The sequence below is a fragment of the Bubalus kerabau genome, chromosome 1, assembly GCF_029407905.1.
Source record: "Bubalus kerabau isolate K-KA32 ecotype Philippines breed swamp buffalo chromosome 1, PCC_UOA_SB_1v2, whole genome shotgun sequence".
NCBI classification, from domain to species: Eukaryota; Metazoa; Chordata; class Mammalia; order Artiodactyla; family Bovidae; genus Bubalus; species Bubalus kerabau.
The window spans coordinates 95,568,407-95,584,241 of NC_073624.1; the positions used below are offsets into that span (position 1 = coordinate 95,568,407).

Consider the following 15,835-nt stretch of genomic DNA (forward strand, 5'->3'; position numbering starts at 1 on the left):
TCCTCCAGCCCTGTCCCCGGCCCCGTGTACTGGAAAGGATTCCCCTGTCCCGGCTGTACTGATAAATATGGAAACTCCATCTTTATTGGCTGTATAAACATCTCTGGTCTGTACATACATTTCATACATCATAGTGCAGGGCCTGAAGGGAGGGCCAAAGTGGAGGCCCCCGCAGCACAACAGCTCACTGCTTCCCCTAAAGCCCTGCCCACTCTCCCCAGACTCCTGCTCCTTCTCCCTCCCGGAAGCTACTGTGTGGGGAGGGGTCGGGGTCAAGAGGCTAGGAGACAGGAGGGCTTGGCGGGGGAGGACACGTGTAAGTGCTAGATCAAACACTGAAGCAAAACAGGCAACAGGCAACAAGCAGGGTGTGGGTGGGGCAGCGGAGCACAGACTCTCACTGGGCTCTGGGGCTCTGCCCTCACCATGTGGGAGAGAGAGGCTCTGGGGTCTCAACCTGCATCCTCAGGAACTAGAGACAAAGGTGCCACAGGTGAGCTGAGGAGGCCCAGAGGGAGAGAGCAGCAAAGGCTCCATTCCCGGGCCTGACAGCCCCTCTCTCTCTACATGCCACGGGCACCATCTACGTGTGTACAGCTGGGGGAGCCAGACGGGGGTTCTCAGGGGACCGTGGTGCCCCAGCAGGTCATGAGGGAGGAAGCTGGCTCGGGGGGGAGAGAAGAGAGGCCCTCGAGTAGTTTTCTAGGGACAGCATTCAGTGAAGGAGAGCGAGGGCCCTAGAGAGCCCCCCAGCCCAGCCAGGGGGGTGACAGCAGCAACTGGTTCACACAATGACGAGGACAGGGAACAGAAGACAGCTGCCCGGAACACCGGTCACCAGGGAGGGCTGTCCCGCTCCACTCTCTCAAGCCTCAGGCCCAGCAGCAGCTGAGACAGAAGCACTCACTCCTCTCCCCTCACACGGGCCAGTGCGGAAGGGGGCACGCCCACGCCCCAAACCAAGGGGACCTGGCCATAGAGCACCACCCTTCGGGCCTGTTCCTGTCCAACCAGGGTCTCCTGCCCAGGGACTGATGACTGGGGCAGCCCTGGGGCACAAACGTGGGCATGGAGGAGCTTGGCAGGGGCCTGATCTGGTAGGGGCAGAGTGCCAACACGCCCTCTGGGGCCTGCTGGGTAGGCAGATCCTCAAGGAGTCAGGAACTTGGTACCTGGTTCTGCAAAGGGAGGGGACAAAGGGGAGGGGCAGGTCCGGGGAGAAGGCCTAGCCACTCAGGGGGTGCAGATCCACTTTGACTTTTTCCCCACAGCTCAGCATCCCAATGGTGGGGAAGAAGCCCCCAGAAGGTACAACAGCATCCTTCTTGCCAATGATCTTGCCATTCCGAGTGAAGAAAACCTAGGGGTGGAGGAGGAAAGTGGGATGGGCAGCAGGCTCTGCCTGATGCTGGGGCTACAACAGGCCTGAACCCCATCCTTCCCAACTCCCGCCACCGCAGGAGAGAGATGGACGGCGATGCAGGAGGTGACCACGAGAGGGCGTCCAGAGGCCGGAAACCAGCCTCTCAACCAGTCTCCCTGCTCGGCAAGCCCGCGCCCCTCCCCAGGCTCCGCCCTCTCCTCAGCAGGGGCGCCAGCCCGGCCCAGCCCCGGACCCCCGCGCTCACCACCACCTTCTTGCCCTCGTGCTCTTGCTCTATCTCCTCCCCGTCGTCTTCCTCTTCCTCCTCTTCCTCCCCTTCCTCCCCTTCCTGGTGCAGATATAGGACGTTCCGGACATTCGGCACAGCTCGGGCAGTCGGGGACAGGGTCACCGTGTCACAGCTGTCGTCGCTGTCACCTAAGAGGCCAGGAACCCTGAGCTCCTGCGGTTCTGCCCGCAGAACCCACCCTCTGCCCGGCCAGCCAGGTTGGCCACGGACACCCCCACTCACCCTCACTGTCCAGAATGTAGTCCCGGGGGAACATGATTCCACAGCCCATTATGTCCCCTTTGTAACAGCGTGGCCCGAAAGGGTCCCCCACGCCGCTGCCATGAAAGATCTTCCCGTCGTCTGTTGGGAGGAGGGGAGACTACACGCACCTGCAGGAGGGGCTGATACCCTACACCCCCAGAGCCCGCCCTGCCAGAAGCCCAAGTGCCCCTCCTTCCCTCTCTGGCCCCAAGGAAGGGAGGAGAGAAAATGAGGGCACCAGAAGAGAGACACGTCTGTCCCCTCAAAGGGCTGAGGGGGGAGCTCCCTCAGAGCGGAGAGGGGACTGGGGGGAGGGAGAGGTGGGACCAGGAACTCAAGGCTTGTCCTTTCTAAAGAAAGCCCGCAAGGAAATCGAACCAGTCAAAGGAAGAAAATGCAGAATCTGCAGGAAGGGAGCAGAGGGAGCCAACTCAGAGGCCTGGAATGTCCAGTTTGGGCCCAACTTCCCCGCCCCTGTTCTGCTCCCCTGGCTTGTCGGGCTGGGAGGGAAAACAGGAGAAAGCTAGCAGCTTGGGAAGGGGACAGCAGGGGGCAGCAGGGGAGAGTCTCTCAGGTCAGACGCTGGAGGAGAGGCCCCTGGTGCGGGGTCAGGAAGATGGGTGTCCCTGCACCCCCCACCCCCACAGCCCCTGCTCCCCCAGGGCAGCCCCTCACGCACCTGCATGATAAGCCACAGACCCTCTGCTCCAGCCAGGGTGCCTGTTCTTGGGATAATCCTATGCCAATGTGAAAAAAGGAAAGCTGTGATACCATGCAGAAAAGAAGATGGGAGAGTGGCATCTGAACCCTCACCTTTTGGAACAAGCTACAACCCAGATGGCTGCTCCCACCCCGGCAGGCTCACACCTTCAGGCACTGGAGGTTGCGGGGGGTGTGGGGGCAGAGTGAGAAGGTGCTGGGGTGCCAGAGTTGTGGGGTGCCCTCACCCCCCATCGAGGCCCTGGTGTGTGTGTGTGTGGTAGGCTCACAACCCTCTGTCAGCCCTGAGGTGACTAGGGGTCTGTACCCTTACATAGCAGACACACATGACCTTTCTGTCTCAGGTTAAGATGCCTCTCTGCAGCCGGGCCCCTTCACCTCCCTAGGAGCTCCCAGCTCTAGACCAGAAGCCCCAGAGCCGAGCATCACCCGGGCAGAAAGCCAGCATTAGTGCCCACCTTCCGGGCCAGCCCCAAGGCGATGTAGCATTTCTCTCCAGGGTCCACGATCTCCACCTCAAAGTAGTGGCTACGGGTGCTGAGTGGGCGCCGGGCCTGGGCCAGCCCCACGTCCACGATGCTCTTGCCCTTGCCCAAGTACTCCAGCAGCTGTGGGGAGAGAACCAGGGGTGGGGACCAGGCTGACACCCACCCTGGAAACCTGGTTCCAAGGCTGTCTGGGGACCAGTTTCCTGGTCTCTCACAGAAAGCCCAGCTGAAAGGGAAGTGGTGCTGGAGGCAGAAGGAGGGACTCGGTGCTCCCAACAGGCAGGGGAGAACAGGGATGGGGCGGGGGAGTGGAGGCGGCAACAGGAGCATGCAGGCTGAGCCCCCTACTGAAGACTGCACCCACCTGCCTACTGAGACAAGGACTCTCTCCTTGCTGTGGGGAGACAGGAGAGCAGCCCCAAGATCCCAGTGGCTGGGCGCCAGGACCACACAGGGCTCTCTCGGCCATCACTTCCCTCGGTCACCGTGCCTGCCTAGAAAGGGCCACCCAGGGGCCCTGAACACAAAGAAGAGGAGAAGCGAAGGCTAGGCTAAGAGGAAGCCTAACGGCTTTCTCAGGGTACCTCGGGAGGCCGAGGAGAATGCAGAGGTTAGGGGCCAAGTCCAGACATCTGGGGGAGGGGAGACAGCTCAGAAGCCAGTTCTGCCTGGGATGGGACTGATACAGTTTCTCAAGGTCTTTGTTGTACTTGGCTCTGAAAAGAGCTGTTTGTAGCCTTGTCGGGGAGGTGCCGGGGAGCCAGGGACAGACCAGCTCTGCTCCTGCATTCAGTGTGAGGGAGGGGGCCAGGCAGAGCAGGGCTAGAAAGGCAGGCATTCCTGCTCCCAGCCCCTCGTGGCTCTTTTAAGCTGGAGCAGGGGTGTGGAGGGGAGCTGACTGATGGGCTCCTGGGGCTCCTCAGCCCCAGTGATCCTGCCTGGGCAAGACGGGGCGGCAACCCCCAATCTGGGAGGATTTATTTATCAGTTGTCATGGTAATAGTGGCGCCGTGACTCAACCCTGTCCCGTCTGTCCCCCACCCTCAGCATCACCTGGGATTCCTTAATCCCTTTTTAATTAGCCAAACTGCCCCTCAAGACTTTCTTCTACCCTCCCACCCTCTGGCCCTGAAGAAAGCTCACTCCCTGGGGACCTCCTCCACTTCTCCCTGGCAAACCTTGGGTGGGACACTGGCCTCTCACCCCGCAAAGAACTCCTGCCTGAACAGGAAAGGCATCACGCTCGCCAGCACCAGCACCCAAGCCTCCGTGTGTCTTCAGCAGAGGGAGAGGCCACATCCTCACCACCCCTTCAGGGAGGCACTGGCCCACCCTCACCCTGGAGCCCCGAAACCCTGGCACAGCAAGTCCATCCTCCCCTCCGCCCCAGAGAACCGCAGGCAGGCGGGGGTCGGGGGCACCAGGAGAAAAGCTGGAGGTTTATGGCAGATCACTGGATCTTTCTCCCCTCCTTCCTCCAGCCAGGACTGTACACACTTCAGGGCACCCTGGCTCCGTGATGTCACACTCCTAGGCCAAGTCTCCATTGTCTCACACTGCATTCTTCCATCAGAAAGAGGCCCCCTGAAGGTGGTCTTCTGATTTACCGGGTATTGTGAAGGCCCACCCTGTCTAAATTCTACTTCTGGTCCTCTGGGTGGGCTTGGCTCGGCCTGAATTCCTCCACTGTCTCTCTCCCCACAAGGCTGGGGGTGGGCTTGCGGGGTTATGGGTCTGATGCACATTAACTAGCATGGACTCCACCCAGTCTGAGCAGCCCCCAGCCCACCCTCTCCTCTGCATTGCCGAACTGGGTGGGGGATCCCACAGCTGCCCTTGACCCACGGCATCCAACTGGCCTCAGTGTAGGAAACACAGTGTTCTCCATTCTCAGAGCCAAAAGACAGCGGATCCAGATCCTGATCCTTGGGAAAATCCCGCCCAACCATTCCCCCTGCCTCGGCCCTGAGGAGGGCAGGCTGCCTTTTTGTCTATGGATAGAGTAGGGAGGCTTCCTTAAGCTACAAGGCCAGGAGGATAAAACACTAACAACACACTAATTCGGGCTCTAAAACCTACTCCCCACCCTGCAGAGCAGCTCAGAAGGCACAGCGGCTCACCACCCAGGAGCCTAGGTTCCTTGCACAGTCAGGAGAGGAACCACCACCTGCATCTCCAAAAACGGTGACAAAGTGAAGTGAGTGCCAAGGGCCTAGTCTGACCCCCAGCAGGTGATAAATGCACACGTCGGCCTTTCCTGAACTCAGGAAATGGGGGTTATACAAGAAAACCCCAGTGTTCCAGTGCTCCCTAAACATTAACAATCGCCCCAAAGCTACAACAGACTGGAATTGCCAATCACAAAGAAGGAAAGGATCTTTCATCTCAGCCCTTACCCCCCTCCCCCACATCGGAATGGCCGCTGATCATCACCGTTTCCCTAGGATACTCCCCAGAAGACTCCACCCAGATGACCAACTGCCTCCCTCCCAAGGCTTTTTCCTCAAACAATGCCTCTATCAACATCTTTGGTGGGGGTAGGGGAACTCTTTCCTTAAGGCTCTCAAGACCCCCTACACCTCCCTCTACACACAACAGAAGCCTCGAGAGGCCAAACAGTTCACCCCCACAGAGCAGAGGCTGCAGACCAGAGTGCAGAGAGCCTCCTGCACCCCACCCCTCCCTCATACCGGCAGCACCTACTCTTTGCCTCCTCTCCTGCTGCGACCCGCCCTTGTCTTGCCAGCAGAGACCCTAATCCCTCTTGACAGGAGCAAGGGAGGGCTCAGTGCCCCGAGGGCCTAGAGGCAGCTGAAATACGAACCAGGAACATGCTTCCCACCGGCCAGCTCAGGCCCCAACAAGGTCTCCTCCTGGGTTGGGTCTGGGGAGGACCCCTGAGAGGGTGGGGCCTCATTCACCCCACTTTGTATACGATAGCTGTTGCCCTGTCACTAAGGAATTGTCAGAGGAGCTATGAACGGAAATGAGGAACAAAGAATGAGTCTAACCCCCCAGCCCTACCTACTGCCCCTCGCCCTCAGCATGTCACATAAGCACACTGCGCAAGGCCTGGGGATGGGGATGAGGGTCAGCCTTCCCCACCTCAGAGTGAACACGGCAACAGCAACTCTTCAGCATCCCAGAGCTCTGCAAAGGGGGCGCTCTCCAGGAGGGGAAAGTAAGGCAGCAGGAAGCAGGGAAAGACTGCCCTCTGGAAAGAGCCAGGTCTGTCCATATATAGATCCTCAGATCAAACAAACACAACTAAATATTAACAATTGTTTATCTAGGCAGTGGAGACCCAGGGGGCATTTACTATGCTACTTTTTCAGCTTTTCTGTATGTTGGAAACTTCTCAGAATGAATTGTTAGGGTTAAAAAAAAAAGTCTGGGGTTTAAGTCTCTCTTCTGTCTGGGGAGAACCAGTGAGAAAGGAGAAGAGAGGATAACTGACACTACAAAACTGAAAGAAACAGGAGTAAAAGACTTCCAAGGTGGCCAAGAAGACTCACCTGGCTAATGACACTAGACAAGAAAATCTCTGGGAAAGTGGGCTTAAGCCCAGGAACTCTGGACTCATCCTGTGAGACGGGGCAGGAGAGACTGGCTGCAGTAGAGTGGGCCTGGGTAGAAGGCAGCATGTATCAGACAGTGGGAAAGGTGGGGGGAGGGGGCACAAGGAGTATCTAGGCTTAGTTCTGCTACTAATTCTCTGTGACATTTGATCAAGTCTCTTTATTTTCTCTGGGGCTGTTTTCTCAGCAGTTACAAGAGGATATGTGGGAATGTGTGGGCAGTCACACAGCTGGGGCAGGGGGCATGGTTTGAGGAGCTACCAGCATCTTGGGTCTTGGAGCCAGGGATGCTAAATGTCCTGCCCATTAAGAAACTGTCCCACTTAAGATGCCCACAGTCTCCACACTGAGAAACCTGGGCGGGATGGCATCAAAGCCTGCCCCAGATTGCCCCAGACTTTTACGGTTCCACAGGGTGCTCTCCTGGGAACATCATCAGGGCAGGAGAAATAGGCTGCAACCACAGCAGAGGTCGAGGTCCCTGGGAAGGGCTCCGTACAGAGGGGGACATAAAAACAGGAAGGGCAGAGGGGAGAAGCAGCTGCACTAGACATCTTTAGAAACAGGAGGCACAGGCGCAGCTCAGTGACCTCTCCCAGGCTCTTGCAGGCTGACACCACTCAGATCACCAGATTGGAAATACAGTGGATGGTCAGAAGGGACACGAAGGAGGAGGCCAGGAGGCAACAGTGGAGATGGCGGGTCAAAGGGCCGGAAGAAACTGGGTAAGTTACCCTCACTTGAAAGATGGGGTGGTTGGCAAGACTAGAAAAGAGGCGTGCCTCAAGAGGCTCATGTCCAAGGCAGCCCCAGAGGACCAAGTACGCAGGGAATGGCATGCCTACCCTGCCAGCTGTCCCCAGCTGGGGCTGGGGCTTAGGAGAAGAGTTAAACTCAATAGCTTACATCTAAGAAAGAAAGAAAATTCTTAAATGTGTGGCCTGAGGGCACTGGGGGAAGGGCAGAGAGGAAGGAAGGCTATTTATAAACACCTACAGGATTCCGCATCAATTAGAAAAGACTGCCTGGGAGGAGCAAGGAGCAGAGTGGGGACAGGTCCAGGCAGAGAAAGGGTGCCAGGAACTCTTGAGGAGAGGTCAAGGATGAGAGCTGGAACATCGCCCTGGCTCAGCCCCAACTTCAACTCTGTAGATGTTGTCAGAATGATGGTGGAAGGGGGAAAGAAAGGAGAGATGAAGATCAGGGAGTGGGCATCTGAGGTCTCCGGGCTGGTGGCCATTGCAGTCCCTGGACCCCAGTGCCAGAAGGGGGTGCAGAGTGTGAGAAGCTGCAGGAATGCACACTTCCTACCATTTTCCCTGGGTTGGACGCACCTTGCACTCCAGAAGTGGAGAGCCTTGCTCATAACCCACTCCCACCCCCCACTGCTTCTGTTTTGCTATCAAAGGCTGAGTTAAAAACAGCCTGGCTTGGGGTGAGAAGGCCAGAGGGTGGAGGAAAAGGTTGAGCCGGGAGCGGGAGGGCAGCAGAGGGACAATTCCACGTGGGAGGCCTGAGCAGCCCACTAGAGGTCAGGGCCAGACCCCTGACTCAGCAGCCATCCACTTCAAGCTAGCATGAGGCACAGAGGGCAAGTATGAAGAATTTCCCTCCCTTGAGGTCTATACACTTCCCAACCAAGTTTAAAATCTAGACAGGGGACTAACGCAGGTATGATGAGATGTATGAAAAGGCCAGCTTTGGAGGGTCAAGGACTCTCACTGAATCATCATCCGCCTCTATTCTCATCCTATAAAATGTAGGAAGGCCAAAGAGACTGACATGGATGCTTACTCAAAAAAGCATCTCGAAGAACCTCTCCCAACATGAGTAGGATTTATGATGACACCTACCCCACATCGCAGCGAATGAAAAGCTGGGCCAGCTGGGCTGGGTTCAAGCCAAAAGGGAGGTCCAGGCATCCAGCCTCTCCAAAATCAGCCCCGCCTCTCAAAGGCAGACAGACGTTCAGGGCAGCAGTGTGCGCCACCCTGGGGACTGAAGGAACCAAAGAGGCAAAGGAGAGCTACTGCTTTCCCCAAGGTTGAGCGATGAGCCTGAGCTCTCAAACAAAAGGGAAGGTGGGAGAGGAGGACCAAGGCTAAGGGAACACAGACCTGGACGCAAGGACCGTGTCATGGTGCCAGGCACTGCTGCTCAAACTCTCACTTTCCAAAACCCTACAGAAGACACTGTCTTCACTGCCTATTCCAAGCAATCCTAAGAGCCGCTGGGGCCCCAGGAGTTCCGCCCGGCGCCCTCCACCCACTGCCCCTTACTTACAGTTCCACAGACTCGGACGTCGTGCAGCCGGCCCCACTCATCCTCGTAACTGTCCACCATCATGACGCTGTCATCCTCGCGGCCCAGCTCAGCGTTGAGGTGCAGCCGTACCTCCTCCCCCAGCGAGTGCATGCCCACTGCCGGAAACAGCCCGTCCGGGGACATGGGCATGATGGTGGAGCCCACCTGAGATGTAGGGACAGAAGGAAGGAGGGAGCTGCCGCCTGGCTCACTTTCCCCACGGCTCATCTAATTCTCACAAGGGGACTTTTGAGAATGATGCAACCAGTCATCACCACACACGCTGACAGGAGAGCAAAACAGAGGTACAGAGAAGTTTGAAAAAAAGCTGCTGAGCACTCCTGGCTGAGCAAGCAATCCACAGAGCTGGAAGGCAAACGCCAAGTCTCTCAACATGCCAAATACTTTTGATACATGTTGAGTGTGGACTGCAGCAGGAAGAGAGCTCAGGATACATGCTAAGGGAGGAAAACCCCTCAGCGGAGAACTGAGAAAGCGATTTCCCTGGGCAGGAGGTGCGGCTGGGGAGGAGAAGGAAGACAGCCTGGGTCTCTCCTATGTGTTCTTATCCCAGCCCTCCACCATCACTCGCCTTTGAAGAGGGAAGGAAAGGAGAAGTGAAACAAGGAACACAAAACACAGAAAAGACATATCCTCAAAAGCATTCAAGTCAAATGTCCCAAGACGACGACCTCCAGCTTACAGAGCCAGGTCATAAACTCTCCCTCTTTTTTCCTGCTCAAAACCTTCCTCCACATCACCCCATTCTGTACCCCCTCAAACTCTGCCCCTCCTCCACTGCATAAACTTGCCCCTCTGTGTCTATCACCTGGGGACAGTCCCAGCTTCCCCTGGGCGAGGGGAGGGTCTTCTACATGCAGGAGAGCCCAGGAGAATTTAAGACTGAACTGAAGAAGATGGGAAATGAGCACAGGGGGCCCTGGGCCGGTCCCAGCCAGCAGACTCTTTCATAGCACTCACACAAGTCCCTGGACAGCTTCAAGCATTTAAATCCCACTCAGGATGTCCCACTTACCCGCTTCCCATTTTTAGTGAAGAAGATCTGGGCAGTCTGCACATCAAAGGACACTGGCTCAATGCCACAACCAATCCGGTCCCCAGAGTTGCACTTTGACCCAAACTGCCGGCCCTTGGCTCGGCCATTGTAAAGCCTGTAGAGAGGGCGGAAAGACACACTATCTGAGCCTGGCCTCCCAACTTCTCCCCAGTACTCCTGCTCGCCATCACTCTGCAACGCCATCTACCTGCGTCCTCGTATGAGCTCCACCCTCCCCTTTAAGTCTGCAAGCCTCCAAGGAGAGTCAACAGGCCACCTTCCTGACCTGATCAGAAAAATCTAGGAAAATACCCTAAGACCAGTGAAGGAATGGCCAAAGCCACCCTGAGGTAGTCCCTTGTATCTAAGATTCCCAAATCTGCAGAAAAGGGGTTGGGTGCCACAAGAGGCAACTCACTTGCCATCATCAGCATGGTAGGCCACAGAGTCAGGCAACCAGCCAGGCTGGTGATCCAAGCTATAGTACTGAGGGACCAGTCCCACAGCAATGGTGCCCCTGACCCCACTGTCCACAATCGACACCTGGAGGGAGGAGAGCAGGGCACAGTTAGCACAGAGGGGAGCAAACATCAAAGGGGCTGAGGCCCAAAGAGCCAGGAGACAGGGGATCAAAGAGAAAGGATGCCCAGAGGAAGAACGGGGGAAAGTGAGGGCCCACTTTACCACAATTACTTACAAAATAATTTCCAAGCTATGGGAAAAGATAGGAGATGGAGTAAATGCTGGACTTGGGTTAGGGTGTGAGAAAAGACATGGGTCAAATTCTACCTAGGTGAAGGGCAGGAGAGCCAAAGGGACGGGGTGACAGGACTCTACGGTGCCTCTCAGATTAGGCATCGTGATATTCTGGGCCCTTTTCCCAGCCAACAGGATAATCCTGATGGAAAGTTTAAAGAACTAGATCAAGAATCCAGTAAAAGAGCTCCCTGGAGCTAAACCATTTCACCCCCTGCTCTGCCCACCCATAGCCTGGATCACCTCAAAATAATTGCTGTCCTTTGTCAGGGGTCGAGAAGCCACATAGCAGCCAACTTCACCAGAGTTTCCATGGTAACTGAAGGAGAAATGAAGAGGGAGGTCCATTAGCACCCTAGCCCAGGAGTTTGGGGGAGTGCCTTAGTGTCCCCAACCCCCACCCTGTGAGGGCCAGCAGAGAGGAGAATCCATCTGGTCACACTGGGGTCATCTGCACAAATACCATAACAAGATACTTGAGGTCACCTGCTGCCTCCAGCAAGGGTCAACCTATACCAGCCCACTGCACGCCTGGCTTACGCACTGCCAGTGGGGAAGAGAAGGAGAGCCTCCCGGAGTTGCCTATAAGGTGGTCTCACACCCTGTCTAACCTCAATCCTTCATGCTGCAGCTTCAGCCCTTTTCCTCTGGCTCTGTCCTCAGTGGAGTTTGAGAATGGCTAGTCTCTATCCTCTGGACCAAAGCCTTTCATAGATTGAAAGAGTTATTCACTCCCCACTCCTCAACTTTCTTGTTTCCAGGCTAGATAGCACTACTTCTGTCCCTCTTCCAGTGACAACTCTGTGAGAGAATTCAGTTCCAACAGAGTCAAGGGAGAGTTTCAAGCCAGAAACAGAAAACAAACACACAAACCAAAGGGTTGGAAGGCAGTGAGCAGGATGCACTACCGGGCCATTCTTCCCAAAACAGGAAGTCCACTGCCTTTGAAATGGTCATTCTTTCACCAAACCCAACTCAAGAGATGCAGGCAGGAGACCCAGGCATCGCACAGACTCACTGGAGTCCTCTCGACAAGACAGTTGGGCAACTCCTGAGACCCCAGCAGCCTCCATCTCTGACATGACTACTTCCGATGCAGACCAGGACAGAGGGACCCAGAGACACAGGCCCAGAGGGGTGCAAGGTGAAGAAGCACACTGCTCCATCAGAAAGGCATCCAGAGTCCACTGCATCCCCATGCAGTATAGACAGGTCTCTGCTTCTGCAAAAGCCCCTTTTCATCTCTGAGACCTGACATAGAAAGGAAAATGTGAAAGCCCTCCCTGAAACTCACCTCAAAGTGTCTCCATCTACAAGAATATGCTTGAACCTCTCCTGATATCGGAAAGCCCGGACCTCTCGAATCTCCCGGATCCGCCGGCGCCAATTCAGAAACCGGTAGTGCAGGTTGAGGTCATCCATCTTGTTCATGAGAACAAACCTGCCAAGGGGAGAAGGGACTTGAGGAAGAGGAAGCAGGGGCCTGAGCACCTTGGCCAGTTATACCGAGAATGAGGAAAAGGCTCTAGACTTGAAGCCAGTTGCCTAGATTGACCTAAACAATCCCGACCCTCATCCTTTTATTCAAACATTTACTGAGCTCCCTATACGTGCTCCTGCTGTCCAAGGTGCTATGGATACAGCTGTGAACAAGGATGCGCTGCCTATTCTCAGAGCGCTTCCATTCTACCTAGACAGCACAGGAATAAGCAGAGTGAAATGATGAATAACAAGTTGAACTCTACGAGATGAAAAGGTGATTGGCATGTGACAATCCCAAGAAAGAGCATCCCAGGCAGAGGGGACAGCCAGAACACAGGTCCTGAGGTGCAAGGCAGCTGGCATGATAGGAAAATAGAAAGGTCAGGTGGCTGGTGTGCAGGGAATGTGAGGCAGAAAAAATGTACCAGAAAAGGATGGAAAGAAGGTAGGGGCCAGATCAATGCTCTACAGACCATGTTAAGGAGTTTGAATTTTATTCCAAGTATGATGGGAAAGCTCTGGAGGGTTTTAAGCTCGGAAATGATATGTTTCTAAGGCTTATCTGATTGTAAAGATCATTCAGGCGGTTGGCTGGAGACTAAACTCATCACAAGATGAGCAAAACAGAGTGGCAAACAATTAATCAAGAGGCTGCAGCTGCTGTTCTAATGAGAGACGGCATCCAGAAAGATGGTAGTAGTGAAGATGGAGAGTAGGATGACCCAGGTATTTAAACCACCAACAGTGCTAACGCATAAATGAATGAATTTTCCCCAAAGTGACAAAAAGAGGGGTTACTTTCTCTTCCCATATCCCAAACCCTGGGACAAAGGTTCCATCAAGGCCTGACAGTGTCCTGCACACAGTAGGGGCTTAGGAAGCTGGCTAGGCTAAATTCACTCCCCATGCGCATATTACAAGCTTCTCCAGTAGCTACAAGCCACTGCGTGGCTCAGGAGGGTAGGCACCTGCGGGGTAGCCCTAGGACTGGCCTCCTAGGACTGGCCTCCTCGGCACTCGGCCAGGGCTCGACCCCAGGTTGATGCTGGAGCCGCAGACCTAGGGGCATCTGCTTGCCTAGAATCCCATAGCCTTGGCACCAGCGAGAGGAGGCCGCACCGGGCCCCGCCTCCACCCGGATCACTCAGAGGAGACCCGGGGAAAAGGAGCACTGGCCCGTCAGTGTGACTACGCCCAGACTCCCCAGGCCCTGCTCTGGGCCGAGAAGGGTCCCCAGAGAGGAAGCCCAGCGACCAGAGCGCAAGGCTCCGCCCCTGAATCCGAAGCCTCCGCCCAGGACCCCCGCCTCCCGCCTCCCGCCTCAGGCTCGGTGGAGACCGACCCGAGGCCTCCGGGACCCCGCCCCCGATCCCCGCCTACCGGGGCCGCCGCGTCCTCCTCATCCATAGGCCTCTCAGCTCCGCACACTAGCTCTTCGGCCGCCGCCACCACACACATCCGGGTCCCCGCCCTTCCTACGCTCCCCGAGACCCGCCCCTTTGGGCCCACTCTGGCCAATCTGCAGCGGCCGAGGACGACAGGCACCTTCAGGAGCCAATCGAAGGACGCAGGCCGGACCGGGCGCGGCCCGGTGAACCGGGTACCTAACGCCGGGTAGGGGCTGGTAAACCCGGGTGTCGAGAGGGTGGTAGGCGGCGACGTGGCGGCCCAGACGCCGCACTGGGCGCCCCGGGCGCTGAGTGGCCGGTCAAGGGGCGGCTCCCGCCCCGTGTGGGGCAGGCGGGTAAGGTCGCTGCGTACCCACAAATACTGTGACTATTCCCTCAGCGCCAGTTCCGTGTCAGACGTGATGCTAAGAGCTCTGTAGGAATGTCCTTTTAATCCACTCAACAACCTTATGAAATGAGTCTTATTATTAAATCCTGTTTGCGTGTGCAGAGCCTGAGACTGGTCTCCATAACGCGTGTACCTGTTACCATATGTTTTGTATTCTCCAGAGTTATACCATTACCGTGTGCTTTATATTCCCCCGAGCTCCATTTCATGTCACCTTGCCTTCTTTCTGGGCAAGGCATTCCTACCAGGAGAAAACTTCGAATGTAAAAAGCAGAGGGATTGGTGTGACTTAAGGAAAGTTACGCTGGGGCCATAATGAGGAGGGAAGATGGATATGGTACTGACCTTTATCGCACACCTACTGGAGGGTGATTATTGCCCTTCTGGGGAGGACGTTCCCCATTTCATCCATTACCAAATTTCTCTTCTCCGGGTAGGAAGGTTTTCTCCCCTCCTCTGTATTTCTTCTTCTTTTTTTTTAAGTCTTTATTGAATCTGTTACAATATGGCTTCTATGTTTCAGTGTTTTGGCCATGAGGCATGTGGGATCTTAGCTCCTCTTCCCCGGATGAACCCACAGGTTCTGCACTGGATGTGGTCTTGACTACTGGACCACCAGGGGACATCCCCCCTCTTCTGTATTCTTATACCATTTTCTTTGCACCTCATTTAGAGCACTTTATTACAGTCTTACTTTTACTATTAAAGTGATCTCTGTGTGTAGATCTCTCTCTGCTGTTGTGAGGTCCTTCTGACCCGTGGGAGCCATCCAATTCTTATCATAAAGAGGTGCTCTACAGATGTTGAATGAAATGGAAGCCATGCTCTCTTATAACATAAACAGTGGCCAGTTGGCATAATGGAAATAGGTGTCAGAAATAGATGTAGACTGGAAATTAGGAAATCTGAATTAGAACCCCAGATCTCTGACTAACCTTTACTTGTCATGTTTCCTTAGGCTCCTTAATCTGGGACAGTTATTCAGTCTTTCCTGAAAAGTAGATGCCAATGATTTTGTATAATGTCCCTCTGTTTCATTTATCCGACTATCATTTTACTCATTATTAGATTGAGGTTATATGTTAACAACTGTGTTCAGATCTATGAGTAATTTTTGTATATGTTACGAGGTATAGATGAAAGTTCTTTTTTTCTTTTTTTACACATGGAGATCCAATTGTTCCAGCAGAATTTGTTGGAAATATTGTCCTTTCTCTATGAATTCCTTTGCACCTTTGTAAAACATGTACTGAACAACTGTTATTAAAAAGTCTTTAGGGGACTTTCTTGGTGGTCTAGTGTTTGGGACTCCATGCTTCCAATGCAGGGGGTGTGGACTCAATCCCTGATTGGGGAATTAAGATCCTATATGCTACAGGGTGTGGCCAAAAATAAATAAAAATTTTAAAGTGTTTTAAAAAAAGAAATCAATTAGCCATATTCTTGTGGGTCTATTTCTAGACTCTCTGTTCCACTGATCTGATTTATGTTTTGATTATTATAATTTTATAATAAGTCTTGAAATCAGGTAGGATAAGTCTTTCAATTTTGTTCTTTTTAAAAGTTGGTTTGAGTTACTCCAAGTCCTTTGCATTTCCACATGAGACTATCAGTTTGCCAATTTCTACCAAAAAAGCACTCTGGGAATTTAATTGGCATTACACTGAATCTATTGATCAATTTGGGGAGAACTGACATTTTAACAATATGGAGTCCAATCCACGAGGATTGTACTGA

General features: G+C 54.5%; 1 protein-coding gene across 2 annotated transcripts; it reads right to left on the minus strand.

The window, feature by feature from the left end:
- Positions 1-56: 56 nt before the first annotated feature.
- On the minus strand, positions 57-13,798 carry SPRYD3 (SPRY domain containing 3). Of its 2 annotated transcripts, none has more exons than XM_055583892.1 (11): positions 13,682-13,798; positions 12,114-12,260; positions 11,063-11,138; positions 10,482-10,606; positions 10,043-10,178; positions 8,986-9,171; positions 3,095-3,244; positions 2,596-2,653; positions 1,896-2,015; positions 1,635-1,801; positions 57-1,360 (listed from the first exon to the last, which is right to left on the minus strand). In XM_055583892.1, the coding sequence occupies exons 1-11, from the start codon at positions 13,702-13,704 to the stop codon at positions 1,226-1,228; spliced, it is 1,323 nt and encodes a 440-aa protein (XP_055439867.1). In that variant the 5' UTR covers positions 13,705-13,798; the 3' UTR covers positions 57-1,225. The 2 variants fall into 2 exon arrangements, with proteins under 2 accessions (XP_055439867.1, XP_055439857.1); XM_055583882.1 differs by having other exon boundaries at positions 1,629-1,801.
- Positions 13,799-15,835: the final 2,037 nt, after the last annotated feature.

Bases quoted from the DNA above. Each gene is read 5' to 3' on its own strand.
- SPRYD3 (XM_055583882.1), bottom strand. From the start codon at position 13,704: ATGAGGAGGACGCGGCGGCCCCG. The intron at 11,139-12,113 runs GTGAGTTTCAGG...TTTCTCCTTCAG, and splicing joins GTAGATGGAGACACTTTGAG to TTACCATGGAAACTCTGGTG. The intron at 10,179-10,481 runs GTGAGTTGCCTC...CCCTCTCTACAG, and splicing joins TACCATGCTGATGATGGCAA to GCTTTACAATGGCCGAGCCA.